This window comes from Mangifera indica, chromosome 10 (assembly GCF_011075055.1).
Source record: "Mangifera indica cultivar Alphonso chromosome 10, CATAS_Mindica_2.1, whole genome shotgun sequence".
Lineage (NCBI taxonomy): Eukaryota > Viridiplantae > Streptophyta > Magnoliopsida > Sapindales > Anacardiaceae > Mangifera > Mangifera indica.
Genome location: NC_058146.1, coordinates 4,232,506 through 4,247,030, shown reverse-complemented (window position 1 = coordinate 4,247,030; position 14,525 = coordinate 4,232,506). Strand labels below are relative to the sequence as shown.

At 33.9% G+C, this 14,525-nt stretch overlaps 3 protein-coding genes and 1 pseudogene across 3 annotated transcripts; 1 reads left to right on the top strand and 3 right to left on the bottom strand.

Annotated features, from left to right (window-relative positions):
• Positions 1-530: 530 nt before the first annotated feature.
• LOC123226989 (LIM domain-containing protein WLIM2b-like) lies at positions 531-2,811 on the bottom strand. The gene is made up of 6 exons (XM_044651588.1): positions 2,627-2,811; positions 2,263-2,449; positions 1,849-1,948; positions 1,717-1,751; positions 1,479-1,568; positions 531-966 (listed from the first exon to the last, which is right to left on the bottom strand). The coding sequence occupies exons 2-6, from the start codon at positions 2,395-2,397 to the stop codon at positions 757-759; spliced, it is 570 nt and encodes a 189-aa protein (XP_044507523.1). The 5' UTR covers positions 2,398-2,449; positions 2,627-2,811; the 3' UTR covers positions 531-756.
• A 1,275-nt stretch (positions 2,812-4,086) lies between these two features.
• LOC123227147 (uncharacterized protein At2g39920-like) lies at positions 4,087-6,652 on the bottom strand. Its single transcript, XM_044651830.1, has 5 exons — positions 6,357-6,652; positions 6,203-6,281; positions 5,162-5,615; positions 4,557-4,757; positions 4,087-4,430 (listed from the first exon to the last, which is right to left on the bottom strand). The coding sequence occupies exons 2-5, from the start codon at positions 6,270-6,272 to the stop codon at positions 4,223-4,225; spliced, it is 933 nt and encodes a 310-aa protein (XP_044507765.1). The 5' UTR covers positions 6,273-6,281; positions 6,357-6,652; the 3' UTR covers positions 4,087-4,222.
• Positions 6,653-8,020: 1,368 nt separating this feature from the next.
• Positions 8,021-12,012, bottom strand: LOC123227136 (adenylosuccinate lyase-like). The gene is made up of 10 exons (XM_044651822.1): positions 11,698-12,012; positions 11,329-11,481; positions 10,672-10,887; positions 10,353-10,535; positions 9,851-10,072; positions 9,631-9,747; positions 9,399-9,542; positions 9,057-9,158; positions 8,822-8,890; positions 8,021-8,468 (listed from the first exon to the last, which is right to left on the bottom strand). The coding sequence occupies exons 1-10, from the start codon at positions 11,902-11,904 to the stop codon at positions 8,223-8,225; spliced, it is 1,659 nt and encodes a 552-aa protein (XP_044507757.1). The 5' UTR covers positions 11,905-12,012; the 3' UTR covers positions 8,021-8,222.
• A 478-nt stretch (positions 12,013-12,490) lies between these two features.
• Positions 12,491-14,456, top strand: LOC123227817 (annotated as a pseudogene).
• The last annotated feature ends 69 nt before the right edge of the window (positions 14,457-14,525 follow it).

Here is a 14,525-nt window from a genome sequence, read left to right as displayed (position 1 = left end):
GTGTATAAAATTGATTTGATAGAGACGGCGGCGTCTTCCGGCGGTGTGTAGTTCATTATTTTCACTGTGTAGTATCGGATTTATTAACCTAAAATTTTAAAACAGAAATAAAGTTACATGTTTTTCGCGAAAGAAACGCTTGCGGGGAGATAGAGAGAGCTTCCTGAAAGAGACGGTCATGGTGAGCTGAAACCTATTTCGACATTTCTGAACTCAGTCGAAGTCGAGGAATAGTGGAATTATTTTCGATTCAGCAGTTTGTAAAAATCGAGTTCAAAGGCTGCTGTGAATTTTCACTAAATATTATCTATAGGGAATCACAATTGAAATTAAATGATCCATAAAGCCCACTTCCTGAAACATCATTTAATTGTCATCTCATTGATGAAATTAGAAGCTTTCAAAAAACCATAATTTCTGACAAAGCAATAACTATGCCAGAAAAGAGAAAACAAGAGATGAGAATAGAGATTTTCCAGTTTATGTTGAATTGTACAAACTGAAAACAAAAGCACCAAAGTCTGATAATATTTATTTTAAGATCAAGCCCTGCAAATGGTCATTTTCATAACTGGAAGAATGCACAATCCTGTAACCATTATCGCAACAAAATGCCCAACACAGATGAGCACAAACCAATCGAGGAACCATAGGTTTATTAGTTCCCCTCAACAATAATCAGAGGAATCAAAAGGAAAGCACACTGACAAACAGAACAAAGCCACACGAAATAGATAGTAGAAATCAGTTGTGAGTTCAAGCTTCTGGAACTGAGGCTGCGGCACGCTTCATTGATGCAGACTTGATAAGATGGTTGTAGCTACCTTTCTCCTTGAACAGCTGAGAAAAGTGGTGTTTACAATACAAAATACCCTCAAGGGCTGCATAATTTGATGGGCTTAAGGAACAGCCACCATGAGAGCACTTAAAACATGTCTTGTGATAGGCTTGGTTCTCCACCGCTACCTGATGATTTATGACACAGGAAATCCATATTAAAAACCTAAGCTTTGAAGGTATATGTACAAACAAGAATTTCAAAATATTATTGAATGTCTTAATATCTGTGACTACACATTACCATATATATTAGCAGAACAATCTGATCCCAACAAATTATTAGCATTTTGCTTCGAAGTTACAACTAATAAGGCCTAGAGACCCCTGTGACATACATCTACTTAAAACTAAGTAAACACTTTCCGGATTGCTTGTTTGCTGCCCAACAGTTTTTCCATATATATATATATATATTCTCCTAATGAACTTCAATGACTTCTTTTCATAACATAAAACTAATGTAGACAAATTAACAAACACAAAGGTTGTATCAGGCCAACACTTGAGTACCTCAATTTGAAACAAGGAATTCATAAGTATAGAACAACACCTACGTTCAGTACACAGGCTCTGTAATAGGAGAAACTTTCTACACAGACTATTACAATTTGCTGACTTTTAAAATCCTGGGAACCTACCTTTTCCAGTGGATAGACCGTTTTTCCACAAGTAGCACATTTTTCTTGTGTCCCAGAGAACATGCTGGCAGCTTTGCTAGGTGACCTTGTCTGAAATCAACAGACTATTGGGAATTAGAAAGACCTCGAGAAACATATGGCATATTTTAACATGATTTACATTTTTAATTATAATCTTTTTTCTAAAGATACATTTTAACCAAATTTCACATATGTTCAATACCGCAGGAAGATTTACCAGTTCAGGACTTAACTTCTCAGCTGACTTTGCAGCTGTCAACAATAAAACCGATAGCTAATTAAACAGGTAAAACTGAACTGTCAACAAATAACAAAATGAGATTCTTCATCTGGAAAGCAAGATACATACGTGACTGAAAATTCTTGTTGAAACTACCCGTCTCTTTGAACAGCTGCTCAAAATGAGGCTTACAGTAAAGTACACCTTCCATGGAGGAGTAATTGCTCAGCTGACAACATTCAAATTTCCCACCTTAATAAACACAAAGCTATATAATAATAAATAAATCATACAATCAACAAAATCTACAGGCGTGGAACACATCAAATTGATTAAATCAGGGTTCAAAAACCATTAACCGACTGAAACATCATTAAGGCTATTGGGACGTAAACCCGAAAAATTAATCTTTCAAAATAAGCCAACACCCTTCCATTACATAAACCAACCTTAGCTTAATAATTTTTTACTTTTCATTAAAAAGATCAACTAAAGGAACAGCAAAATAACCAGAAATATACATAAAAAAAAAAAAAATAGTACCTTCAATGTCCCTTTGCAATGTGAACACTTGAAGCAAGATTTATGGTAAACAGCCCCATCTGCCGATAACTGCTCAACTGGATACACTGTCTTCTCGCAAACCTTGCACTTCTGTTGTGTACCAGTAAAAGACATAGCTACTATAAATAATTCTTTAGATCTGACTGTTCTGTGTCTCCCTCAAAATCTAAGTTGACCAAAAAAATTGAAATTTTAAACACCAAATCCAATTAGTAACCGATCTGAAACTTGTTGCAAATAAAGAAACTGATAAGGCAGAGCAAATTTTTATCTACTCATGTCAAAACAAACTTAAGAAAATACAAAGCAGGTAGATTCGTTTGGTCAAATCAAAGAAACATACCTTGAAGAAAGCTTCGATCTCAGAAATAATCCAAACAAAGAAATTGTGAAAAATAAAAAAAAAAGAAAAACCCAGATGGGGAGCCAAACTTGGAAAGGGGTTTGAAGGAGAAAAGTAAGAGAAATGGGAAGGAAGAGCGTGGTTTTGGGACGCTTTTGCCAGGCAAAGAAATGGATTAGTGATAATGACGAGAGAGAGTGAGATACAATTGAAAATAAACGAACGTCAAAATATCTTCTTCGCTGTAAACATTTTGTCTCCACTTTCTCTCTTTTAGCCAACCTAGTCAAATTAAATTACGGGATTATTTACATTTTAACACTAATTTCTCCCTTTTTCGTCAAATTTTAATTAGTAAATTTCGTTAAATAAATAAAAAAATAAACTAATTATTTAATATAATTTTTTTTTACTTTTTTATTTTTTAATTCATAATTTTTCCCTGTTACTTTAAATTATAATTGTTAAAAATATTAAACAAAGAACAATTACCCAATAGCTTTTTGAAATTGAGTATCATGTTGTTGTTGATGCTATTGTCGGTGAGGTCAATTGGGTTCACATTTTGCTTTATGAGCTCCGTCTATCACATGCTACGCCTCTAGTAATCAATGGCGACAATGTTGGGATAATTTATCTTTGCAATAATCCTTTTTTTCATAGCAAAACAAAGCATATCAAAGTGGATTTTCACTTTGTGCACGCTCAAATTCAAAACAAAGAGCTATGCATTTGGAACACATTGATGCTACTGATCAACTTGCTGACTTTGCCTTTTCTACATCACTTGCATCAGCAACAGTCTTTCAATATTGACATTCTTGATACCACACCTGTCTTGTAGAGGCATACGAAGAAAACTATCAATTACCCTTTTTACATAACACTCCCTCATTAGTGTATAAGATCTTCCTTATTAAGGAGGTGCGAAGGAAGAATGGTATTATATATATAAACAATGATATGTTATCATGTGATTTAGTAATTTTAACTTAGAGATAAAATAAAATTGAATCATATGATGATATAACATTATTTGTACGTAAAATTGTATATATAGTTTTATTGAAGAAAAAATATAGTTGAATTATTCCAAGACAAGAATGGTATGAAGTATGATAGTATACAACAAAAGAATCACTGGGATTCCACAAAGGAACAATGGAAGATTTGGTGTAAGGCGGTTGACACTAGTCATATGAAATGAGATCGGGTGCCAGCGAAGAAGACTGGGAGAGGTATATATAGGTATGTCAAATGGCTCATAAAAAAGTAGATTTTGTTTGAATTGAGATATTTGGATGCTTGTCCTGTCATGCATTTGGCTCTAATGGGATGGTCCAGCTTGGATGGAGTTTCTTGTTACTATAAAAAAAATTCTACTGTAGTCCACTCCAGAAGGAAACTTAATATTAGCATATTTATATTTATATATATATATATATATATACACACAAACACACACAATTGAACTCTCCAGGAATTCAAAACATAATGATTAGCAGGGTTCACAAATAAAATGGAAGATCTTCAAATAACGAACGATGGATAAACAGAAGAAATCATAGTGGGAAAGCCTAGTTTCAACATTATCTATTATGCTAGCTTCTTTCTTTCAGTGAGACGCTGAAAATCATAATATAAAGGATTTGGAAGCTTGAAGACACGCTTGCCTAGATTTGGACCCATTAAAGCATCCATTTGGCAGCTAATCAAACAAGTTATGCGGAAGCCACCTTCCTGTAGTATTGTCCTTTGTCTAGATATGTATCCGCGGCTATCCATTTGCATTTCATCATCTACCCTGCAGGAATGCTAACATTTTAATCAAACTCCATAGGCAAATGCAAAAGCTCAATTTGATTCACCCACAATGGAGAGAAATGCAATCAATGATGACTAAGGAAAAAAATGAATGATATATCATTACCTCATAATCAATGAAGCCCAGTCTCCGTATCCTGCAGAAATAAGGAGCTCTGTGGTGGCATTTCGTTGTCCTTCAGGTTTTCTGGATATCAGAATCACAGGCCATCCACTAGCTTGAAGTGACAAGAATAATTTCAGAGTAAGCATTTGCTTTAGATGATTGGCCTCTTTAATATCATCAACATTACCACATGGATCAATTCTGTGTCATAGCAGAATTATGTCTTGTAAGTGACTTATATCAATAACAAGAACAAGAACATAGTTTGGAAGGCAAGTATGCTTCAACATGACTTACTAAGAAGATGCACAACAGGATGCCAACACCATTGCTTGATTTCCCAACATTTATCAAAAGATTTTATGTTCTTCAACATTAAACAAAACAAGGAACAAATAATGAAGCTAGTCTGCTAGTGTTTGAGTACATCAAAGAAAGAAAATTCTAAATTTCAGAGTTTTTTTTTCTTTAAAAAAAAAAACTACAAACTTCACATACGGAGAAACAATTGGTCTTCCAGGAAATTCCTTAACTTTACTAGACAAGAAATTCAGGAAAACCAAACTCTAACTAAGATGGGACATGTTAAAGTTGAGAGAAATTACCCATCCATTAACAGCTTGGTGCATTGAGGACTTGGAGCAACAACGTAATCTATGTCTAACAGAACCACATCTAGACCATCAGGAGTTGGTGAAAGAGTACTGAAATAACTTTCAATCATCCACATTGTAAAATTTAGATCTCTAGTATATAGTCCAGCTTTGAGATATTGAATAGCAAGAACCCTACAAACTGAAGGGAAGTAATCAGCTTCTACCTCCAAGCTGTTAAGTTCTGCATGTAGAGCATACATTTTGCAGTAACTGTAATCATCACTTGCTTTAGCAATTTCAACAACTCCAGCCCTGCTACTTTGACAGGATTGCAACATTACCGCCAATGCAATCAGCAAGGTTACCAACAAAATCCCAACAGTTACAAGACCACCAATGAAGATTGTTGCAGCAAAAGATGTCATATAGAACCCTGACTCAACTGCATATCGGCTTCCCAATTCTGTTCTCAAGGGAAAAAAAACAGTATCAATATTCCACCAGAATTAGGGGGAAAATGAAAAACTACAAACATGATATAATCATAAGTTTACAACTGCAGATTAGCTGAAAACTTTCCGCTGATGGCATGGCGCAAAAAGTGGCCCAAATGTGCAAACATATAGATCATCCTTCTTCTAATAGCCTAGTATTTTAATTTAGAACTTGAACCGGTTGAACCCACGCAAACACATCTTCAATGCCACAATATATAACTTCCCTGAAAATAATATGATTTCATATGGCTATAGCTTTTGAAAATTCAGCTATTTACACTTGTTATTCCTCTTAATGATCTAGCAAATGAAGCACTTGATCTATTTCGTATAGAAGCGAATATCAGTGCAAGTACTTATAAAATAACATACCGTTTCACAATTTTGAAGTTAAAAAGTGACATAACTTACCCAACTATGTTATACGTATACACAATTGAGAATGCGAATGATGTGTCAATCATGTGATATGAATATTTTATATTTAATTTACAATTATTCAATCACATAATGAAATATGTACTAAAAAGGACATAGTTTTATTTTAACTTACCAGAGCCTCCTCTACTCTCGAGACTCCGGATGGAGTACTCCCGCTCCATTTCATGACCATAAGCTGACATTCTTTCAATCTAAGCAGCAATTACCAGCTCAATTCAGCAAGTTACCAAAATCTAAAAGATACTTAACATAAAATTAAAACTTACCAGTGTTTTAATCTACCATGCTAAGAGCCAGCAGCAGATCATCTCAACTTCTTTTGGAAAAAGTTCATATCTTTGAACTCTAACCAACCTTAATCGGCCAGTTTTATGGAGTTGAACAAAGACTGTGAACTGGGTCGACAAGATTTCGAAGTGATCTATAAGGTAGATCTCTTTCTCTTATAAGCTAAAATCTGCACGAACAAACTTACACAGATGAACATGTTAAGGATACAAGGAAGAGCGTTGCAAAAAAAAAAATTTGTCGTACTAGAATTCTCCAAGGCAAAAGAGAAGCTGCCTATTGTGTCTATCTCCTACAGGAAGCTTCATTTTTGTACAGTGGATGGTGATGTGGCACAAGCGGCCTAATCAGAAACAGGGCAACTTCCCTTAACGTCAGCAAAATGTCCAAAACCCTTTTTCCCACCCGATGTTTTGTTGCATTCTATGTATACCCATTAATTATTAAAAACTCAAACATTTATCTATAATAATTAAAATTAACCGAATCAATTAAGTCAAATTTTAAGAATGAAATTATTATTTAACTAATAATATATAAAAATAATAAAATATTATTTATTTTCTCCCTAAATTTAAAAAAATTAATAATTCTCCTAAATATTATATTTTTTCTTAAGATTCTTTGTTTTCTCTCTTCATTTTCTAGTGTCATCTTTAATCTGTTTCTCTCTCTTTTCTCTTTTTTGATGTTATCTCCTAATGAAAATTCATATTTATCATTGGACGAAGATGAAGTCTTCATTCAGAGATGGTATCATAAAAGAGAAAGAGAAAATTTAAAAAAAAAAATATGATATTTTAAAAGTTTAAACTTAAATAAAAATGATTAGTTTTATAAATTTAGGAGAAAAATATATAACCCTATTTGGTCCTGTTAATTCTAATAATCTAAAAGAAATATTTGTTTTTTTCATAATAAACAAATATCATTTTGAAATTACAATAATATTCAGATAGGAATAATTCTTTTGGCAGGCCTTTTTTATATCCAAATTGATTAGGCAATTGGGCTATGCGTAAAATATAAATTAATATAAAGTATCTGGAGGAAACTCGTCAATACAAGGGGTTGAAATTCACTCCGCCCTGACATTTGCTTTAATTTCAGAAAGGGCCCATATGGCTTCAACTCTGTTCTCCACCAATACCATATTTTTCTTTTAAGTTGATGTAACCGAATTTTTGCATAATAACATTCAAATCAAACTTATTCAAACTGAAAAATAAATTTGATTCAAAAAAATTCAAAATAAATTTGATTCAAACAAACTTAAGTTCAAATTTAAACTTAAGAGTTGAATATTTTCAAGTTCAAGTTTTAGAATAATTCAATTTGTCAAAAATTTAAAAAATTTTAATATAAATCAACTAAAATGATATTATTTTAACCTATATGTATTAAAATAATATCGTTTTAATTATTTTTTTAAACTATAATGCTAAACTAAATGTAAAACTTGACTCCTCTCAAGCGAGCCAAACTCAACGAGTTCAGGCTCAAGCTCAAATCGGCTTAAATCCATCCCTACACTCCATCTCCATATCTTTGATGAAACTTATACAACCAGTGGTGATTTGATCTTCCATGCAGAAAGTAAAATGGATAACAAGACAATAAACTTCTAGCAAATAACAGTATATCAGAGGCATATATATTGCTTTAAAATTTTCAACCATCTGTTTGAATTATTACTAGATTCCAATTACAATCGCAAACCTTCAAAAAGCTTCAGTATGCGGTCATTTTTGCCTTCCCAATGAGAGTAACATTTCACCTTAAAGCCTGATCTGGTAAAGTAACAACTGTAGTCAGGAAATTATATTGTCTTGTGAGATTTTTTTTTAAGAGCAAGGCTCTAAAACCTTAGTCCCATTCACCAAATTCACAGCTGCATCCACATTTCTAGCCAAATCAACAGCTGCTCCAACATAAGCGTGGGGTGTTAAGTTGAGAAGATTAGCCTTTGCTTCTTCAGGCAATTCCAAGCCCAAGATGAACTCTCTTATGCTTTCTTTAGTAACTGCTTTTCCCCTGGTTAGTTCTTTTAACTTCTCATAGGGCTCTGGAACACTGTATCTCCGCATAACCTACATACAAATAAGCACAAGAGTAAGAATTATGGGGCCATTTCAAAAGATTCGATGAAGAATACAAAAGAGGCATCTGCCTCACATGGGAAATCCTCACTCAAAACAGCCAAATTCAAACACATTAGATGCTACAATGAACAGCTAGAAGTTGCTCACTACTAAGTACATTACATTTTCTTAGGAAAGAGGGAAGGCTAAAGGAATCTATAAACTACAAAAGCAAGAACCAAGTCACAAGATCAGGTCCTGTATGTTTGTTCAATATTAGCATCCTACACAATCAATTAAAGCATTAAGGTTTGTACAACTTGGAGAAATCAAGATATTACTAAGATGAATAGGATACATACAGTCTGTATTGGTTCAGCAAGCACCTCCCATGCCTGGTTCAAGTCTTCACTCAAGTGAGCTTCATTAACCTAAGATGTGTTAAAAATACAATCATAAAACACAAATAAAACATTAAAATCTCTTTCAAAATGTTAAAGCAATATATACATTAAATTCGATTGCTTCATTGGCAAGGTGCCAACTCTGCTTGTGCCAACAGATCAATCAGAATAACATTTGTCTTATACAGCATACCTGAAGTTTTCCTATTCCTTGTATTGCACTTTTATAGGCAAGAAGGGAATGTCCCAATCCTCCACCCATATTCCTCAAAACAGTTGAATCAGTCAAGTCTCGCTGCAAATACAAAGAATTGATATTGCCAAACATAAGGCACTCCTTTTTATAAACTATACATGCATCACTTGAAAAACAGCCAGTTTGTCAATGTTTTGGCATATTCAACCCTGTCACCCCTGTATGTTATTTTCCACTTCCAGCATAAGATATAAATGGCCTCAAAACCACAACACAAGCTAGTCCATGGAAAGAAGTCTCTGAAAATTTGTGTTGAAGTAAAAATAAATAAAGTCTCACCTGCCATCGCGATATAGGCAACTTCATGCTTAAAAATGATAGATCTTCATTAGCCTTGCCAAGATTACCTTCACTATTTTCAAAATCTATTGGATTAACTTTGTGAGGCATAGTTGAAGATCCAATCTCACCAGCCTTGGTTATCTGTCACAAAATTTCAGAAGAAAAATTTTTACTTTTCTTTACAAGGGAAGAAATCCACCAAAACCAGCCCTTCTGTCACAAAGCTTACCTGCTTAAAGTAGGCTAAAGATATGTAGCCCCACACATCTCTATCAAAGTCGATCAATATATTGTTGAATCTGATAAAAGCATAAAAAAGTTTTGCCATGTAGTCATGAGTCTCAATCTGCAAATAAGCAAATATTTTTAACTAGTGACTTCTAATCTTGCAAGCAATAAATTGCTCTAGAACTAGAAGGGAAAAAAAGAAGTGCCAAAAATAAAAATACCTGAGTAACATAGGGATTAAAAGTTAGTCCAAGAGAATTCACAAACTCTTCAGCAATTTGAGGCCAGTTGGCATCAGGATATGCAGAAATATGAGCATTGTAATTCCCAACTGCACCGGCAAACTTCCCCATAATCTCAACTTGAGAAATTTCCTTCCTTTCTCTGCTTAACCTGACAGCAAAAACTGACATTTCCTTTCCCAAAGTTGTTGGAGAAGCTGTCTGCAGGTTAGCCATGAATAGTCAATTTTTCTGCAACTAAACTATAAAGCAACTGGGACAAACTAAAAAGTTCAAAATTAAAAAAAAAAAAAAAAAAAAAGACAACAAGATAAATTTTGAAAATACGCCACTAACTTTGTGCAATGGAATGCATATACAGATGTAAATCATCAAGTACAATTCTCAGACATCAAGGCATGAATAAATATCATTGCCCTCTCTGAATTGTTACGATGTTGCTTTTGAATGACTAACTACAAGCAAGTAATAACTCTATTACCTGACCATGAGTACGAGAAAGCATGGGGATGTGTGCGTTATCCTTAGCCATGTTACATAACACCTTTATCAATTGATCCATTACTGGAAACATGACTTTGTTTATTGATTCTTTCAGCATCAATGCATGGGCAAGATTGTTTATGTCCTCTGATGTGCAAGCAAAATGAAAGAACTCAAGAACCTGTAATACAAGAGAAAGACGGAAAGAAATTAAGATGATCCTAAGATTTCAGAACAGGTAAAGCAGTGCACATGACCCATTTCTAGTTAAAAAGATTATCTCAGTATCTAAAGAAACTGATGAGAAGAACCTCAACCTTAGCAATCTCTGGCTGGGACTGACATTTCTGCTTCAAGAAATATTCCACTGCCTTCACATCATGGTTTGTGACCTTTTCAATGTTTTTGACTTCCAAGGCATCGTCCATACTAAAACTGTCAATCACTCCTTGTAAATAAGACTGAGCTTCTTCACTGAAGTTTGGAACCTCGGTGACTTCAGGAATTTGTGAAAGCTTCAGCAGCCATTTGATCTAGCAGGAAGCATACGAATTTAAAATCCCTTCAAAATAGACAAAAATGTATATATATCCACAAGAAAATGAGACCTGAATCTTGGCAATGGTTACTATAGCTATTAACAATAGGCAGCACAAACAACATATGGTCAGAAAATTCTTAACCACCAATGTTTTGCTCCGAAAAAGCCCTATATCATTAATCATATCATGATACATTGATTATTTTGCCTCAAATTAATCCAACTAGTTTCAGGTCCTAACCATATTTTAACCAAGTTAAACTTTACAAAAACAATAGTAAGTTGAATAGTTAAATGCAAGTAGTAAAAACAGTTCTCATCCATAAGCAATAACAGTTTTATTCAAGTAGATCCGATAATATTTCCTGAACATACAACTGGATTGGCTGCTGGTCTTTTGAAATATCAAATAATTCAATAAAAAGAGAAGTACCTCAACTAGAACCCGAAAGTAGATAAGCCCGTATTCACTCATGTAAGGAGCCAAGTCCTTAACTTTACCCCAATATCGGCCATCCAATGGCGACAATGCAGTTAAACTCGAAAGCTCAAACTCGCGAGGATCATCTCGACTCATTTTCATCACCTAAATGCATCAAAGAAGTTGAAAATTTACAAAAAGTCACATTTAAAAATTGAATATATACAAACCCACGCCCAAAAATATTAAACATCTCTATTCCCTCTTCAGTTAGAGGGGGGAAAAAAAAGTCTTCACTCGATAACTTTCACCCCCAAAGTCTCGAACTAATACTAAAGAATCGGTTTTGAATAGTCGAAACAATAAATAAAGATAAGTAACCTTTATTGGAGAATATTCTCTAGGTGAAAACGTTTTGGACGTTAGAATTGAAGCATTTAAGAATTTTTGTTGATGAAACTGGTGAAGATTAAAGTTTGTGGCGTTCATGGGGTTTCGGTGATCTCTTCTTCTTGTTGTTGTAGATACAGGGCTAAAGCAGATCGCTTTGCTGCTGCCTAAAGCCCTAGAATAGACTCCAAGCTCCATGAACGAATATCAAAAGGTTGATTAGTGTGGGTGAAGCTTTGAAGGCGCAGAGTTCAGTTGTTTCAGACCAATTGGAGGTAACTTTTTCAATTTTTTTTTTTGGGGTTAATCCCCTAATTTCGCAAACCCCATTAAACTAGTTTACTTTTCTGAAAGCCCATAAAAATTATAAAATGTGACCCGGAGCCCAATCTGGATTGACGCATAACCTAAAAAATTCTCAATCTTCAAATGAAAGCCCAAGTCCAACACTAGCCTCAAAAGCCCAAACCCAATAATAATCTAAATTAATAGATTTAGATTTTTTTTAAAGTGACAATTAATATTAATATTAACACTTAATTAGGATTAATATCAATCTTTATTACTATCAAAATTTTGTGCGTAATTTAGTTCAAACTATAAAATTGGATCAAATTGTTTGAAATAATATTATTTGATCTATAAAGTAGTTTGGTTTGGATTGATAAATAAAAAAAAAATTACTGTTTAAGTTATAATTTGAAAAGCTTACAAATCGAACCAAACTATAAATCATTTTAAATACATGTATAAAAATATATTTAATTAAATTTTTTAACAAACAATGAGATGTATCACTTGTTTTTTTATATATATTTTGTTATATTTTCTTCATATTTATTGTATATGTATTTTATATTCATTTTACATGTTTATTTTATATCTTAGATAACTATAATTCAATTGTTATTTATTAAGTACGAAATATTTGAAATTAAAAGATTTTTAATATAATCCAACCATAATCCAAATTAGATTCAACTTTATTTTTTAAGTTTAATTATATTTGATTTGAAACATAAGATGATTTGAAATTTTTTAAAATCTCTTATTTCAATTTGGTTTTAACAAAAAATTAAACCATACCGAAATGAACCATGCACAAACCCTATTAGTAACTGTAAAATAGTTAGAGATGACAATTTCGACTTAAATTTAAGATTCCTGACCCTGACGGAGAGGGAACTCTCGTATAGAAACAAAGATAAGAATAAAAAACATTCTCGCAATTGGTGATAGCTTGGTAAGTCACCATGTATATGAAAAATATTGCTTCACTTAGCTTCATGGTCACTTGTTATTAACAGGTTTGTGATTGTAGGAGGAGTTCCTCACTAAATCAACACCAGACAAGGGACTCGTTAGGTTGATGATGTGCATGGGAGAAGCATTGAGGACCATTGCTTTTAAGGTCAAAACTGCTTCTTGTGGAGGAACAGCATGTGTCAATTCCTTTGGAGATGAGCAGCTTGCTGTGGATATGCTTGCCAACAAGCTTCTATTTGAGGTCAGAATTGATAATCTTTAAACTTAATGCACGAAAATAATGGAAATCTAACTGAGTTTTGATGCATAGGCCTTGACTTACTCACATTTCTGCAAAATATGCTTGCTCTGAAGAAGTGCCTGAGCTGCAAGACATGGGAGGGCCAGTTGAAGGTCTTGCATATTTTATAATTTTCTAGTGATTCAAATACTGAAGTTAGTAACAAGATTGAACAACTTGAACAGGTGGATTCAGTGCAGCTTTCGATCCTCCTGATGGATCTAGCATTGTGGACACAAATTTTACAGTATGCACCATCTTTGGGGTGTGGCCTGGAGATAAATTAACTGGGGTCACAGGAAGAGATCAAGTTGCTGCAGCCATGGGAATTTATGGTCCTCGTACCACTTATGTTCTTGCTTTTGAGGATGTTACAGGCAGCCATGAGTTCCTTCTTCTTGATGAAGGTTTGCTTGCATCAATAAAATCTGTTAAAAAATGTTCATCAAAAGTATTGGAGCCCTGAATCGCAACGTATCTTGTAAAATAATGTTTCTGCAATGCACTGCTCAGGAAAATGGCAACATGTCAAATAGACAACAGAGTTTGGTGAAGGAAAACTTTTCTCCCCCGGAAATTTGAGAGCAACTTTTGATAACCCTGAGAATAACAAGGCACAATGTTGTTTCTTTCTACCCAGAAATGGAGTTTTTATCAACTTATTTCATCTTTTCTTTGTTGCTCAACAGCTGATAAACTATTATGTAAGAGAGAAATACACACTGAGATACACAGGAGGAATGGTGCCAGATGTCAACCAGGTCTTCCCAACTAATCCAAACTTTAGTTTTTTCTCCAGGTTTTTATTTACTCATTGTTTTAACTTGTTGAGTGCACATTATTGTAAAAGAGAAGGGTATCTTCACAAATGTGACTTCGCCACCTTCAAAAGCTAAGTTGAGGGTATTGTTTGAGGTGGCTCCTTTGGGATTCTTGGTTGAAAAAGCTGGAGGTTACAGTAGTGATGGCAATATCTCTGTACCAGACAAGGTGATCAACAATCTTGATGAAAGAACCCAAGTCGCTTATGGCTCCAAGAATGAAATAATCCGTTTTGAAGAAATTCTGTATGGATCCTCAAGGCTCAAGGGGGTTCCACTTGGAGCAGCTGCTCAAGTGCTGCTTTCATTTTCTTATTTTTCTTCATATGCCGTCAAATATTCTAGTTGTCCAGGGACTTGGAATTGCTTTGTTATCAGATAAATAATCAAGCAGGTGTCACTAATATTCAATTGACCATTTCTTTTTCCTGAAAAAATGTGCTCTTAACAAA